The sequence below is a fragment of the Artemia sp. Qi Xiang Cuo genome, chromosome 13 (assembly GCF_049724085.1).
Source record: "Artemia sp. Qi Xiang Cuo chromosome 13, ASM4972408v1, whole genome shotgun sequence".
NCBI classification, from domain to species: Eukaryota; Metazoa; Arthropoda; class Branchiopoda; order Anostraca; family Artemiidae; genus Artemia; species Artemia sp. Qi Xiang Cuo.
In genome coordinates, this window is record NC_142806.1 from 64,234,427 (window position 1) to 64,251,819 (window position 17,393).

The following is a 17,393-nucleotide window of genomic DNA, read 5'->3' on the forward strand; positions in this document are numbered from 1 at the left end:
CCCAAAATTAAAAGATGAATAAGATTCAATAAAAGCCAAAATTAGAAGAATTAAAACCAAATACTTAGCAACCAAAAAAGCGAGTCATCTATTTGCACAAAATCCAAAAACACATGAACTGCCATCGAGGAAGTTTAAGTTTTTGGTTGTTAGTTTTGACTGCTCCGTTAAATAACTGTTGATATTTCAGGCCACCAATCGAGCCCTCTTGAGATGGTTAAAACTTTGGGATAAAGTCGTTTTTAATCGAGAGGTCAAAATTCGTCCGCGCTTGCAAGATGGCTCTGCAATTGTTGAAGATCAGACACAAAGAAAACAGTATCAAGGAGGCAACAAATTTCAAAAGAAGTTTGTAACAACTGATGAAAGTGTAATTCAAGAGTTAGATGATAAGGGAAAACCAATACAGAAGGTGGCGCTTCTCTGTGGGCCACCAGGTTTGGGGAAAACTACTCTGGCGCATGTTGTTGCCACCCATGCAGGTGAAACACCTTTTATTAGGAGTTGGCTGTGTATTCAATGTATAATTTTCTTAGTGCTACCTCCCATGGTAGTAATTTGCTATTAGTGGTACTTCTTTGTGGACTGTGGTATTTTTTTTTATGTCGCCTTCTAGAATACTTTGACCAAAAGTTCGTATTTTTTTTGCGTTATAGGTGATGATGGCTCCTGCTTGGTGGTCTCACATTTTATTAAAATTTTATAAAGGTATAGTTTCCTGTTTAATCAAGAATGAAGAGATTTTAGCTGAATGAGGAGAATGAGGAGAATGAGGAGATTTTAATCAAGAAATGAGGAGATTTATCAAATGGCTGGTAGATGTTTGGTCATTTCACCAGAAGTAGCCTAAGAGGCCTGGGAGAACACAATGCACATTCACCCTTCGGTGTTCAACGTAAAAAATTAGAAACAGTCCCCCCCCCCACCTCTCCCTCACGCACATACGCAGGAATTTATTTCTTGGGACAAGGGGCTAATAGAAAAAACAAAAATGGTGAATCGTATGCAAATTATAATTCTAGACAATGCTGTATCCAGAATTGGGGTGCGACCCCGCACCCCCCCCCCGAAATGATTTCTCGACTCGTAAAAAAGTATCAAAATGCATATAAACAAGGCTTTGATGCATTAAAAAAATGAAAAATTGTAAGTTTAGTGTTAAAGTTATGCTGATTAAGTGTTTTCACCCCATGAACCAGCTTTGCTCCGTGGTTGGTTTGTTTATTGTGTTGTATTTTTTATTTAAATAAAGAATATCACAACAAAACAAAAACTTGTTTGATTTGTCACAAAAATAACCACTTGATGGCTAGACAGTAAAATGCCTTTCTGTTGCCTTCACTTTACTTATCTGCCACAGGTTTAAGAGATTCAAGAAAAGTAAATAATGGTTTACTTTTTGTGCAGCTCAACGGTTAAACAACCTTGGAAACCATTTTCTTGAAATCAAATAAGTTGATTTTGGTGTGTGAAAAAGTTTTATTTTGTCAACAAGTACTCAAATTAATTCAAATATTAAACTATTCTCATGAATTAAATTCTAATAAGATTCTTTTTTTTTTTTTTAAATTTTACTATGGTTTAGAGCCTTTAAGGATAGTAGTTGAGTTTCGATAATGATAGTAGGGTATCTTCTTTTTTTATTTTACATTTCTGAGGTGAATAGAAAATTTTTGTTGTTGTTTTTGTCGATTTATTTTCCCCTCCCTCCCCCATTTTACACCCTGGCATTTGAAGATGATATGGTTTGGGTGATTTTTTTCCTTAAACGAAGTAGATTGAAATCGATAAAATAATTGAATTTGTGAATCACTGTTATTTTTGAAACTTCAAAAACTCTATTATTTTTTATTTATTTATTAATTCTCTATTGGCAAATACGAGAGAAACTTAACATATCTTTATTATTTATTACATATATTATTTATTATTTACATATAATTGTTATTTATTATTTATTACAGAAGTAGACAGCAAAATTTAGTCTTAAACAAGCAAAAATCGGTGCTTTGTAGATTACGCAGGATATATCTACAAAACCAGCTGAAATAAATGGATTCGTGATATTTTGAATTAGCTTTACTGAAAACATAAAACATAATACTGAAAATAATATGTAATATTATTTATTACATATTATTTATTCATTAATTCTCTATTGGCAAATACGAGAGAAACTTACCGTATCTGAAATAAGTGTCATCCTCAAATCTGCATTACAAAGGATATTTTCCCGAAGCATATCCTATTGTTTGCACAGTCAGTGGCAATATGAAATACATGAAATAACGCATGAAATAATCAAGTAATCTTGCAGGTGCCATAGCTGATACGGTTTTGCATAAACACTTGATTGATTTACTCTATCAAGAATCAATCAATGCATCTTATAAGAAAAAACAAAAGAGAGAAAAAGAGGAAATCAAGGTGCCAAATTTGTCTAAGGGGAAAATACCCCCTCCCATCTGGATAACCAAATAAATATAGAAACAAACCGTTGTTCAGATCCCATTGCCAAGATTATTTTCTTACATTATATATTATATTCTTTTTTATTTTATTTTCAAAAGAGATATTTATCCCATGTAGTGCTTGTCATAGTTGCCATAATTGCCGTAGTTCATGGCAATTATGGCAATTATGTAGTTTAAATGTAGCTGGACCACTCATTTTAGCAGGTGAGGGTTTACAAATAGTAAAACTAATAATGGTGACTATAAAATCTACTTGTTGGGGTTGTCGATACTGATCGATCGTAAAAATGATCATTTGATGACTGGACGTTGAAGGGCTTTTCTGCAGCCTCCCCTTCCCAGGTTTTATCTGCCACAGGCAGGGTCTGATTTAAAGGTTTGACGCTCCTAGGCCCAAGCAATTTTGCTGCTCATTTTTTGTAAGATTTTTGGGGAAGTCCCTGAAATTTCGGGGATAGTGGAAGCACTGAACAAAACGCAACTGCTGAACCAAAAGTAATGAAAGAGAGAGGGGATGCCGAACCCTCAGCTGCAATTCTTGGGAGAAATCTGACAGTTTTTAAGTGGCCACAGAATTCCTGTGTTGTTTTAAAATCTTTTCTGTGAATTATCAGCGCGGTGCACCACGTCAAAGTGTACTTTGACGATAAGTCACATCAGTCCTGTTTTTGTTAAGGAAGAAAAATCACTCAGGGGTAATTTATTGCACCTCCTGGCATTGTGCGCCCCTAGACCCTGGCTTAGTGTGCCAGTTTGTAAATCCAGGTCTGGCCACAGGTATAAGAGATGCAAAACACTTTGAAGGATTTTCTGTTTGTGGCATCTGGAGGATTATAGAGACTTTTGAAATGGTTTTATTGAATTTTTTTTTGCAGTTTGATAAGTTTTATAAGTGATCAATCAGTATTTAATAATAGGATAAAATCCAAATAATTTTTAATTTATGAATGATAAATAATTTTAATGATTCGAAGAATAGCATATGCTAAAAGTTGTTAATTTTCTCTTGGAAAATATAAATAAAACTTAAAATATCTGAGACAACTGACTTAGACCGTCCTCAATTTGCAGTACAAATAATATTTGTCTTGAACATATTCTCTTTTTATACGACACGATCCTTTCCTTTTCCAGGGTACAACGTTGTTGAGATGAATGCAAGTGATGACAGAACCATTGAAGCTTTTAAGTTGCAACTGGAAACTGCCACACAAATGAAATCAGTTGTCAGTTCTGACCCTCGCCCAAACTGCCTGATTATTGATGAAATTGATGGGGCACCTTCAGCATCTGTTAATTTCCTAATTAGCTATCTTCAAGCACAGGATGGTGATAAACAAAAAGGAAAGAAGAAAAAAGGGGGCCCAAAGGTTCTTCAGAGGCCAATCATCTGTATTTGTAACGACCTTTATGCCCCATCGTTAAGACAACTTAGGGCAATGGCCTTGATATTGAGCTTCCCACCTACTGAAAGCTCGAGGTTTGTCCTTTTTATATAATATACTGTCTATTAACGTCGTCAAACACAAGATGGTGATTTACAAAAAGAAAAAGGGGCCCCAAAATTTCTTCATAGTTGTATTGAACTCTATACCCCATCATTGAGACATCTTTGAAGAATGGCGTAGATTTTGAGCTTTTCACCTACCCAAAGCTCCTTATATTTTTACCAACTCCACTGTAGAAGAGTAAAAAAAAACAACGGATTCTAGCTAAGAATCTGTATTGTAAGGCCTTGGACTCTTTTTGATTTCAACCTATCAGAGCAAAGCTGAGGTTTTAAGGTGGCACTCAAGATCCAGCTTACTCCAGTAGATCCAAGTTTAAGAAAATGGTCGTTATATTGAATTTTATACCCACTCAGAACTCCAAATTTATCCCTTTTTCTCATTTACTGTATATTAATTTACTAAAAGTTGTTCCGTATGTTTCTAGCTAAGATCCAATTTTTGGGGCCTAGAATCCCTTACGAATTCTATCAGTTGAAGTATTAGTTTGACGAAGAGTACTTAAAATCCAACCTTTACTATGATTGGTTGAATGTTGTAAAAGGTTCTAGGCCTACTATTTAGATTCTTAAATAGATTCATATGGAAACGCTGCTGCCGAAAATTTATGTCAAATCTTCAATCCTGAATTGTTTGGAATTTCTAATCGGTTTTGCAGGTTGTTGGGTCCTAATATTTCTTCTTTTCTTTTGTAAGTTTACCGTCAAGTTTTTTCTTAGGATTTTTATTTAGTAAATCGGTAATTTGATGACTTGTCTTTAAATTCGTGAAATAAAAAGATGGTTGTCACAAGCTCCACAATTTGAATTCAGGTTGTGTCAAGAAAACAAAGTTAATACACAAAGGAATAAAGAAGACCTCTTTGTCAAGAGCTTAAAAAAAAGAAGAAACTGTCAAAAAAGGAAGAACCAAAATGTTAAACAGAAGCAAAAAAAGTAATCAGTACTATAAACATAAGACTTGAAGAATAGAAAAGAAAGTTAAAACGGTGAAAGAGCTAGGATGAAAAAAAGAAGAAGAAAAAGAGGTGACGAATCAAAGGAAAGAATCATCAACCTGAATTAATTTATTGATTACAGAAAATACTGCTTCAAGCAAGTGTCAACATTCGTTTGGTGGATACTCACTTTTAAGAGAAATCGCTAAAATAGGAAGAACAAAACAGTAAAAGTAGAAATAGGTAAAGTTAAATAATAAAACAGACGTAAGAAAAACCGATTTTTCAGTTAGTAGACAAAAATAGGCCTACTCTTAAACAAAAATTAATAAATTTATTTGAGAAAGAGCAAAAATAGCTGAAGTAAGGGGGAGGTGGGGGTAAGATGGGGTTTGTGACCCTACTACCAGGAGAAGGGGCCACCAAAAGGATATGAAATCTCACATTCTAAAGCTTGTTTCGTTTTAAGGAAAAATTTTACGTCACGATAAAATATTTGACGTGGTCTCATTGGTGTTCACGTAGAAATGGCCACGCGATTTTACCTCTGGGGATAACTTGGATTTTACTCGGATTACTACATATAGTACGAAACTACGATATGCTACATTTTTTTGGATAAAACTAATTTTTGATAACGAATTTTGACATTTTTGATATTTTTGGTATTTACGAATTTTTATATTTTTATATGGAACACTTTTTTTGATAACGAATAAATTCTTCAGTTAGAGATTATGGGCTTTTCAGTCAAAAATGTTTAGTCCTTTTTTAGCATCTGGCCCTCATTGAAAAATGTTTGGTAGATTTAATTGCGATTTTAGAAAAATAACAACACCTCATAGATTTATAAGCGTACTTAAAATGCTTAAGAAATTATTTATTAGTCTTTGAAAACATTTGAAATAATTTCTCAGACCACACTGCTTTTCCATTTATGAAAAATTAAGCAAGAAAAACGGGTTTTAATTTTGATAAAGCAGTGAATAAATACAACAAAATTAACACTTAATTAAACAAACACACTCCGAATATTTCGGCCCTACGTCCGGGAGCCTTTCTCAACGGAAAAAAGGGGAGAAAATGAAAAAAAGAATGTTCTTTTTTAAACTTAACTTACATCGAAATACAATATACTAAACACACGAAGAGAAAGAAAAAACAAAAAAAAGAAATATAAATAAATAGGTAGGAATCAAAATTCACATATTAAATAACACTTCCATGCACTTGCGTATAAACAAAATCGAATGTCTATAATGATACACTCGTCTTCTCACAATGTATAAATGGAAATCTAAAAAAAAAAATGAAGAATATATTTATACTTGAACAAAACAATAAAGGTCAGCTAACCCCCGACCCATAACCCCTGATTAAATCTCACAAGTTCATCAACCAATTTATGAATTATAAATTGAACGAACTGTTTTGGTTGCAAGCTTAGCTGCAGTTCGTTTACTTTTCCCAGCATTTAACCCATTCTGACCTTTGTTCGCAAGGTCATCTTTCGTTTCAGAACTAGTATTAAAATCAGTACTGGTTGAAAATCTTACTTGCTTTTTAATTAAACTATTATAAATTGAGTTGATCCTAAATTCCCCTTCATCTCTATTGATACTAATACCCCCACATATTATCTTTTTTATTTCTATAATTTCTCTGAAGCTTTGTAAAAGTCCTACAGACGTATCTACTATTTTTGTTTATCAAATAAAATACTCTTATGAGGAAAATTGTAAACATGTTCTGCAACAGCTGACTCAAAAGTTTCCGGTGTTTTATTTTGTTTTAGAGAGTAATCTATGGCATTCTTGTGTTGCTGTAGCCTATTTTCTAAAATCTGTTGTGTTCTTCCCACATAAAATTTACCACAAGAGCATGGAATTTTGTACACTCCCTTTTGCATATTTCTCGGTACCTTGTCTTTTCCATTATTTAGCAAACAGCTTATAGTTTGTCCGGATTTAAATGCTGTTTTTCTATTATGTTTTTTTATTTCTCTTTTTAATTTTTGTAACAATATTGGGATAAAAGGCAAAGTTATGTAGTTTGTTTCTTGATTTGACCCATCTTCTTCTAATATTTCTGGTTCCATTGACTTTTTTTCCTTTTTCAATTATTTGAAAAATCATATTTTCCGGATAGCCATTACCTATTAGAATAATCTAGTGATTTCGCATGATTTTTTAGAAAAAATTACAAAACTTGGGTCCCAAACTAAAGCAACGGTTGTAAAGGGACTGTTGTTGTAAGGTATATAATACCGATTTACAACCTACTTAGCGTCGCACAGAATTCCGTAAGTAAGTAAGCATGACGGCACTAGACCCTTAAGGTCTAAATCGGCGGTGCTGATCTCCGTTTCGTTGTCCTTTAGCCAGGAAGCGGAACAGGGAGTTGGGAATCAGCCATCCTGTGCTTTCGCACGCTTTTCCTGCTTACCTTCCCCAGATTTCTCCAAGTACTCATTTAGAGCTGGGTCAATTCTAGCTGATCTTACAGAGTCACGCCACTGACCCCGTTCCAAACCAAATAACAGGCCACTCCAGGCATCGAACTCGTGTCCCTCTTACAAAAGATTCCCAACCTATCGCGCCAACTGCTTAGCCAGGACGGTACAGAATCCCGTGGACAAGTCTTTTCTATAATGACTCAAGTTGGTCACTTAAGTAATCTCTGGTATTGGTACTCAGTATTAACAGCCGAGCATATTTTGATCTGAAGAGCTCCAATTTGAAACTGTTTCTACAAGTGATAAAATGAAAAATAATGCATGTTAGATAAATTTAACTTTCAAAAAGCTATTACATACTAGACTACTTTTAGAAACTTCTTGACTGCCAGAAACTAGAAAGCTTCTGGGAAACGAAAAAGTTCTAAATATTTTGAGTACCAAAATAGAATTCTGGGGAAATTACTTTGACCAACTGATGGACCTAAAGGAGGCGAGTTTAAGGGGGTGGAATAATCTAGGATGGGATTTGCATGTATTAATATATAAAGTATATTTGTTGTATTCTTTGTATACTGTATGGAGTAAATTTAGTTTTGTTTATAATATAGTAAGATAAAGTTTAGCATGAAGGGTTAATTGCTATCTTGGAAGGTAGTTGAGTTTCGTGAATGAAACTCTCGGAATGAACCAGCGCCTGAAGTATACCCCAGTAAAGTGTTGTCAAGTCAGTAATGTGTTTTGATAAAACGTATTTTGCTTTAATTTTTTTTTCTCTTTCTCAATTGGCTTAAGTTTTTGAAAACGCAATTCTTTTAATCTCAACCGGATTTTAAACCTTGTCAGGTCTTTTTTTTTAAGTTTAAGAAAGAATTTCACAAATCTTTAAAACCTTCTAAATCAGGATTGAGCAAAAGAACAAGGCTCAAAACACTTTCCTTGTGCCTCATTTGAGCTGTAAAACTATCTAAAGGTTTCACATTTTTAGTACACAGATTTTTAAAGTCCTTTTGAGGGGGAAGAGGTATATAGGGGTACTCAAAATATCTTCCCGGGACATTATTGAGGCTCTGGATCTATTGATGAATGTTTCATTCACCTATTGTAACTACTTTTCTGCCTTATCCAAAATTTCATCTATAATGATATATTTATTATACTATTGTGCTATATTGGACTTCTTTTTCTACTATATTTGGTATAATCTTTGTACATATTATGTTATGATATATTCATTATGTTTATTATGCTCTTTGTGTTTTTTAGACTTTATGTTTTTGCTATGTTTATCACACTGAACCTTGGAATTGCTCATGAATTTCAGATTGGCAAACAGGCTACTAGAAATATCCCAAGAGCATGATATCCAAACAGATTTAGCAACACTGCTTGCACTATGCGAAAAGGCAGAAAATGATATACGGTCTTGCTTGGCAACATTGTACTTCTTCCGCTTGCAAGGGAAAAGTTTTCGTCTTCAAAATGTTTTAAATTCGAATGTTGGTGCTAAGGATTCAAGTAAATCATTCTTTTCTGTTTGGCAGGAATTGTTCCAAAGGCAGAATAAAGGGTAAGTTCAAAAATTGTGCTTCAATTTCATAGGTTTATTTTCGTGATGTTTTTCGCATGCTAATAACATTATTTCTTATTTATGGAGAGATGAATAGCCCCGCGTTTTTAGACCAGGTTAACTAAAGCTGAATGACAAATATTGATAGAAATGGAAATGAAATTTCTGGAGGGACTGCTTTAGGAATCTGATTGTGTCTTTTATGAGAAATATTAAGGCAGTAAATAAACTGAAAAGTCACATTTTATGTATGAAAACTCTCTTTCTCTCTGACGAAAACTTCTAGGAACCTGATTGGGTCTTTTGTCAGAAATATTAAGCCAATGTAAAAATGGAAAAGCCACAACATTTTTTGGATGTAAACTTTTTTTTCTCTGACTAAACTTTATGAAAGAAACAGAATTTTCAATGTCGTTGTACCCCCCCCCCCATTTCCGGTACATATTATCATTCTGAAAATTTTTAACTAAATATGACCACAACATCTTGTGTATGTAAACTCTCTTTTTCACTCTGACTAAACTTTATAAAGAAACAGAATTTTCAATGTCATTGTCCCCCCCCCATTTCCTGTATATCATCCATTCTGAAAAATTTTAACTAAATATGACCACAACATTTTGTGTATGTAAACTCTCCTTTTCACTCTGACTAAACTTTATTAAAGAAACAGAATTTTCATGTCGTTGTTCCCCCCCCCCCCCATTTCCTGTACATATCATCATTCTAGAAAGTTTTAACTAAATATATCCACAACATTCGTGTATGTAAACTCTCTTTTTCAATCTGACTAAACTCTATTAAAGAAAAAGAATTTTCAATGTCGTTATCCCCCCCCCATTTCCGGTACGTATTATTATTCTGAAAAATTTTAACTAAATAGGACCACATCATATTGTGTATGTAAACTCTCTTTTTCACTCTGACTAAAATTTATAAAGAAACAGAATTTTCAATGTCATTGTTCTCCCCCCCCCCCCCCGCATTTCCTGTACATATCATCATTCTGAAAAATTTTAACTAAATATGACCACAACATTTTGTTTATGTAAACTCTCTTTTTCAGTCTGACTAAACTTTATCAAAGAAACTGAATTTTCAATGTCGTTTTTCTCCCCCTCCCCCCCATTTCCGGTACATACAATCATTCAGAAAAATTTTAGCTAAATATGACCACACCATTTTGTGTATGTAAACTCTTTTTCACTCTGATTAAACTTTATAAAGAAACAAAATTTTCAACGTCATTGTCCCCCCCCCCCCATTTCCTGTACATATCATCATTCTGAAAAATAGTAACTAAATATGACCACAACATTTTGTGTATGTAAACTCTCTTTTTCCCTCTGACTAAACTTCATTAAAGAAAGAGAATTTACAATGTCGCTGCTCAAATCACAAAATTTTTTTAGAAATTTAAAATTGCAGACCTCAAACTACCTATCTCTCGCTCAATTGAAAAACATAGTCAAGAAGCAACTGATCAAAAACTATATCCACTTTTATTGTTTATTTTTTACTTTCGTTTCAGTTGATTGTTCTGTTTCTGTTGTCTTTTTTTGCATTCGTTCCGTCTTTTCATGTTGTACGTTCTTCAATATACAAACAAATTAATAGAAACAATCCCAAAGAAATATCAACATAAAAACTAAGGAAATGGGTGCAAGGCCAATGAACTTTACAGATAAAGATATCGAATAATTTTAATCAGTGAATTCCGCCGGCTTTAAACCAATTTAATTTTTTTTTTTTTTTTGGACTTTCATTGAAGCTGTTCAGTTCGGCTTTGCATATTTTATTTAGAGGGAGATGACAAAAAGAGGGAGAAAGGAAAAAGGGAAAAGGAAGAAAGGAAAAATTACCTTTAGAGTTTTAACAAATAAAATAAATAATGTCATAAAATAAGAGTTGTAATTAAAAAAAACCGGCTGCTTTAATATCACTCTTTTTTTGCCGGTTTATGAGTAATTTTCCTTAAACTCCCACCATTGAAATATGTTGGATTTATTTATTTATTTGATCACCGCCTGTGGTTCCCACATGAACTTTCAAAGTAGGCAAAGCTACTACAATATGAAAAATCAAGGTCGCGTATTTGCCCATTCAATTTGCTCCTCTCTTGAAGTGAAAACCTCACTTGATGTTATTCTAACTAATTGTTTTTACAGTCCCCACCTCACCATTACCCCCATTGGCTGTGAGTTATCGTATTTCACCCAATTTTGCCCCCCTTCTTGATAACTTTTAGCATTTTTTTTCTCAATAGCTTATGACTCTTGCCGCCATAATGTAGCTTATAATAGCCATTATTATAACTTAGCTTTTATGGCTTATGTAGACATAATGTAGCTTATATTTAATGCACAAAAAATCTAGCTGATACTCAAAAGTGGAATGCTGATTCAATAATCAAAGTCGAAGAGTTTATTAAAACCAAAGTGGAAAGCACTAATCAAAAGTGAAATGCTGAATAAATAATCAAAGTGGAAGTGGAAGAACCAATAATCAAAACTGGAAAGCACGAATCAAAGGTGGAACGCTGAATTAATAACCAAAGTGGAAGTGGAAGAATCAATAATCAAAAGTGGAAAGTTCTAAACAAAAGTGGAATGTTTGAAAAAGGAAAGCACAAAGGAGGTCTAAAAATAATGTAAAACTTCTGGCGTGCCTCATCATATTTTCCGAGAGAGACGGGTCTGATGTGGATGGAACTGTTCATTATATTTGTAATTAGCATTCAACAAGAGGGTGCCCATTGTTGTGATGAAGATTTTCTTCCACTTACGGGAATTTCTCCCTTTACGGGAGTTGATTATGCTGGCGAATCCTTCTGAAAATATCTTCTAGATCATCTTTATGCAATATTCTTCCTGATATTAGTAGGCCTAATAGAAAACTTAAATTTTCAGTTTTGTTCTGTCTTAAGTATCAAAGAAAATTATCTAACATCGAACCGATATATCGAATTCATTGATTGTGCTTAGGGGTTGTTGTGAAAAATCGTGATGTAAATATATTTTAAATGGTCTTTCAGTTTTTGTGTAAAATCTCATTCCCGAGGCGACACACAGGGAGGGTTGCTTTGGGTAAATCTGTAGTACTTCGTGCCACGATTTTGTCGAGTCGTCAACCATATTAAGGGGGTGGTATCCTTGAACTCTTTTTCTTGCCTTGGCAACACCAAGTGACCTTTTCTGACCTTTCCCACCTTGATAATGCTTTCTGACCTTGACAACGCTCACTTTTCTGATGTTGAAAACGCCCAATTCTGTAACCTTGACAATGCTAAGTTTTTCTAAACTTCACATCACCTGACATTTACCCATCAGTGGTTATTCACCAGTTAGTTACGCAGACAAATCCCTCAGAAAAGACAACTAGAATGGAAAAAAAAATAAATAAAAAAAAAATAGACGAAACCCTGCGTGCCTGCCTCCCAATGCTCAAATTTAGAAAATGTGAAACGGGTAATAAGCTAAAAATTTATTTGAGTCTAAATGTCATTTAGTGTGGTAATAATGATGATCGTTTTCTTTAAATAATTTTTTTTTAAATTATAAAGTGTAAATTGTAAATATCCTGCTCGTACTAAAAACACGATATTTTAAAAGATACACGCTTAGATGAACCTATTCATTTCAAAGTATTGCGATAAGGAATTTGCGTGTAATCTCAAATGGTATGTATAATCCCTGAGCATTATTAGAATGAGGTGCTGTATAATCCCTGAGAATTATTAGAAGAAGGTGTTGTATAATCCCTGAGCATTATTAGAATGAGGTGTTGTATAACTCCTGAGCATTATTAGAAGGAGGTGTTGTATAATTCCTGAGCATTATTAGAATGAGGTGTTGTATAATCCCTGAGCATTATTAGAAGGAGGTGTTGTATAATTCCTGAGAATTATTAGAAGTAGGTGTTGTATAATCCCTGAGCATTATTAGAAGTAGGTGTTGTATAATACCTGAGCATTATTAGAAGTAGGTGTTGTATAATACCTGAGCATTATTAGAAGGAGGTGTAGTATAATCCCTGAGCATTATTAGAATGAGGTGTTGTATAAATCCTGAGCATTATTAGAAGGAGATGTTGTATAATCCCTGAGCATTATTAGAAGGAGGTGTTGTATAATACCTGAGCATTATTAGAATGAGGTGTTGTATAATTCCTGAGCATTATTAGAAGTAGATGTTGTATAAAACCTGAGCATTATTAGAAGGAGGTGTTGTATAATCCCTGAGCATTATTAGAAGGAGGTGTTGTATAATCCCTGAGCATTATTAGAATGAGGTGTTGTATAACTCCTGATCATTATTAGAAGGAGGTGTTGTATGACTCCTGAGCATTATTAGAAGGAGGTGTTGTATAATTCCTGAGCATTATTAGAATGAGGTGTTGTATAAACCCTGAGCATTATTAGAAGGAGGTGTTGTATAATACCTGAGCATTATTAGAAGAATGTGTTGTATAATCCCTGAGCATTATTAGAAGAAGGTGTTGTATAATCCCTGAGCATTATTAGAATAATGTGTTGTATAATCCCTGAGCATTATTAGAAGAATGTGTTGTATAATCCCTGAGCATTATTAGAAGAAGGTGTTGTATAATCCCTGAGCATTATTAGAAGGATGTGTTGTATAATCCCTGAGCATTATTAGAAGTAGGTGTTGTATAATCCCTGAGCATTATTAGAAGGAGGTGTTGTATAACTCCTGAGTATTATTAGAAGGAGGTGTTGTATAATCCCTGAGCATTATTAGAATGATGTGTTGTATAATTCCTGAGCATTATTAGAAGAAGGTGTTGTATAATCCCTGAGCATTATTAGAAGGAGGTGTTGTATAATCCCTGAGCAATATTAGAAGAAGGTGTAGTATAATACCTGAGCATTATTAGAATTAGGTGTTGTATAACTCCTGATCATTATTAGAAGAATATGTTGTATAAGCCATGAGCAGGATTAGAATAATGTGTTGTATAATCCCTGAGCATTATTAGAATGAGGTGTTGTATAATCCCTGAGCATTATTAGAATGAGGTGTTGTATAATCCCTGAGCATTATTAGAAGGAGGTGTTGTATGCTCACGTGCGCCTCAATAGATAATCAGTCACCAATTGGTGGATTAAGCAACATTTCTATTTGTTGTTTGCTGTGCTGTCTGAATTTGAATCCAAAATAATTTAATTTGGAATGCAAGTTTTGACAGAAGACTCAAATTCAAACAAGCCTGATGATGCGACAAATGATTGGCCATCTTAATTCAAAACTGTATCCTGGGGGGCTAGGGGGTTTGACCCCCCTCCCGCCCGAAATGATTTTCTGACTCGGGAAAACGTAACAAAAATGAACGTAAACGAATTCTCGATGCGTTTTTTAAAGTTTTTTTTTGTAAAAAAAAATCCTTTTCTACCCCCCCCCCCTCCGGAAAAAATCCTGGATACAGCCCTATCCTAATCTATTGATTAATCAATACATTAATGATTTTTCATCCTTGCAGGTGAGCTTAGCATCCTCTTCTGAATAAATTACCTTTGAACAGGTATATTTAGAGTGCTGTTAATTACCTGTTGTTTTTTCAAAATATATGGGGTAGAAATATTCCTCTGTTCTCAGGCATCTAGGGTCTAGTTTAAAGTGCCAAGGAAAGTAAAAATTAGATCCGATTGTTTGAATTGGGTAAGTCAAAACTTACACAACTATATATATATCTTGAAAAATTAGGAAACGTTAGGAATATAGTTCTTAATTAAAACACCTTCATGCGCAGTTATGTAATTTTTGGTAGTACCTAGCGCCGAATAAAAAAAAAAAAAAACGTGTACGAAGAATCAGAAAAAATAGGCTAAAAATATGTCACACAAAACAGCTTAAGAAAGTTTATCTTTCTTTTCAGGGTCTAGTTGTTTTTAGGATCAATATACTGTTAATGGTTGAAGTTTTACGGACGGAATGGTTGAAGTTTTTGCTTATTTTTTTATGACTATACGTAGCAACACTGACGAAAATGCAACACCATTTGTATCTGCTTATTTGTATCTGTTTTGTATATGGCTTTACCAGCTTTGAAATACACTCATATTCTAAAAACCATATTTTTGAAATAACAAAAAACAAAATTTTAGAAAATCGTTGTTTATAGACATGAATGGACCCAAGATAGTACTCTTTTGGCCGCATAACCCGAGTCAAGAAAAGTAATTTTCTAGAACTTTCAGTAGGATTATCTTATAATTTATGAATTGTATAAAAAATGTTTTTTTTTGTGTTTGCATTTATCTTTGTAATTTTCTTATAGTAAAAGATCTGCGAGAAATATGCCTCTTCAACCTGATCCTTCAACGAAAAAAAGATCAGAAGACAGCGAAAGGTTTGACATTCTCTTTAATTCTTATAAAAATCTGAAAGCCTTCATAGAATATATATATATATATATATATATATATATATATATATATATATATATATGTGTGTGTGTATATATATATATATATATATATATATATATATATATATATATATATATATATATATATATATATATATATATATATATATATATATATATATATATATATATATATATATATATATATATATATATATATATATATATATATATATATATATATATATATATATATATATATATCTACATCTATATATCTGATCTTTTATTTAGGAGTTTGCGGGTTTGACCCACTCCCCAATATGTTTGTGCGACTCGTAAAAAGGTAACCAAAATGCATATAAACAAATTTTTGATGCTCTTTTAATTTTTTTTTGTGTAATTTTAAACCTTTGAACCCTTTTCTCCAAAAATTCTTTCGAAAAAATTTGAAGATTTCGAATCTCTTCTAAAATAGCGTCCGCTTTGTAAACCATAGAGTAATTATATGGGCAAGCCTAAAGCCAAAACAGTAGAGTCTTGATTCAGTAGGAGGCCTATTTTTAATTTCAGTAATTGTAAAGAATTGCTTAACGCTAGCAATAAGTAACAGAAGTATGCTACAGTGGGAATTTACTCTAATTTGACATGAGTTTTAAAAGTTCGATAAGAAAAATCTGAAAGCCTTAATAGAATACACACACACATATATATATATATATATATATATATATATATATATATATATATATATATATATATATATATATATATATATATATATATATATATATATATATATATATATATATATATATATATATATATATATATATTGCAGGCAAGCTGGAATTGAACTTGATTTATAATTTACGATTATAGGAATTTTTCAACTATAGTGTTTAGTTCAGAAGAGGGGATATACTGGGTTGTTAACGAATTAAGCACACAAAGAATGCGGAAAAACAGCAAACTTTGTGTTAGTGTACGTTATATCCAGTCATTTGGGGTGAGGGGGGGGGGGGTGCTGGGATGCATCTAAACTGAAAGCGATTAAAAAAAATGTAGTGTTCGTGCAAGTTTATCCCCTCTTCTCAACTGAACAATATAATAACAAAATTTTTGCTTCAGTAAGTTAAAAAAAATTATGGATTTGATTTTTAGAATCGCTCCCAGTTTAAATGCATATCAGTCCTTCTCCCTCCTAATGCTTGGATGTGTAATCCTAGGCTATATACATAAGTTTTGCCAATTCTGTTTAAATTATTTTATGTTTTTATCATAAGTTAGTCTATATTGCCAAATAATATCAATTTTGAAAAAGAACAACAAATTTTTGTTTGTAACCCAGAAATATATTCATGCATCAGGGGGAAGGGGAGGAGGAATATCAGAGATAAATTGCATATTTACCAAAAAGGATATATTGAGTCTCTAAATTGAAGTAAAAATAAATTTATAGGAAGCACAAGGGATTCAGTATTTACAGTAAAAATAGTAATAATTTTAAAAGGACATGGAGTAAATTTAGCCTACCCCAGATTGGGCCGAATTTTTGATCACTGGGTTATGCATTGAGTGGCGAAAAAAAGAACATCAGTGAATCACTTGGAATGCCAGTTACCTATTCTAAGCATCTATTTAAAGATCGGTTCTGGTGGTGGGGGGGGGGTGATTTGAAGGAAATGCAAATTATGTTGAAAGTGTGAAAAATTGGGTGGCTTTGGGCCCCCATGATGTGGGCCGATTGTTGTATCCATTTTTCCTGTGAAAAGGAAGTTAGACCTAGTTTAAAATGCTTTACAAAGAGACAGCTGTACTCTTTCTCTTTACTTCACTTCATGTTCTTCTGCGTTTCCCATGTTATTATGTTCTTCTCGTTCTTCCTTTTATTCAATATATGCAAATTTGCTTCGTTTTCCCTATTTTTCTAGTTCTCCTTTTTCTGTATTTATTTATTTATCTCTCCCAAAATCGAGGAGTAGCAATGATAAGTAAACAAAATTACAGAACATTTCAACAATTCCAACCAAGCAAATCTTTACGAAGAAAAAAAAAACTC

The 17,393-nt window shown here is 33.0% G+C and overlaps 1 protein-coding gene across 1 annotated transcript in view; it reads left to right on the top strand.

Moving 5' to 3' along the window:
- The window catches only part of cutlet (chromosome transmission fidelity protein 18 homolog), a 145,079-nt gene that overhangs the window by 64,515 nt on the left and 63,171 nt on the right, over positions 1–17,393 (top strand). Inside the window, exons 8-11 of the mRNA XM_089098657.1 lie at positions 191–482; positions 3,609–3,954; positions 8,699–8,944; positions 15,242–15,313. Coding sequence (XP_088954783.1) covers positions 191–482; positions 3,609–3,954; positions 8,699–8,944; positions 15,242–15,313 — 956 coding nt within the window. The remainder of the gene's footprint in view (positions 1–190; positions 483–3,608; positions 3,955–8,698; positions 8,945–15,241; positions 15,314–17,393) is intronic.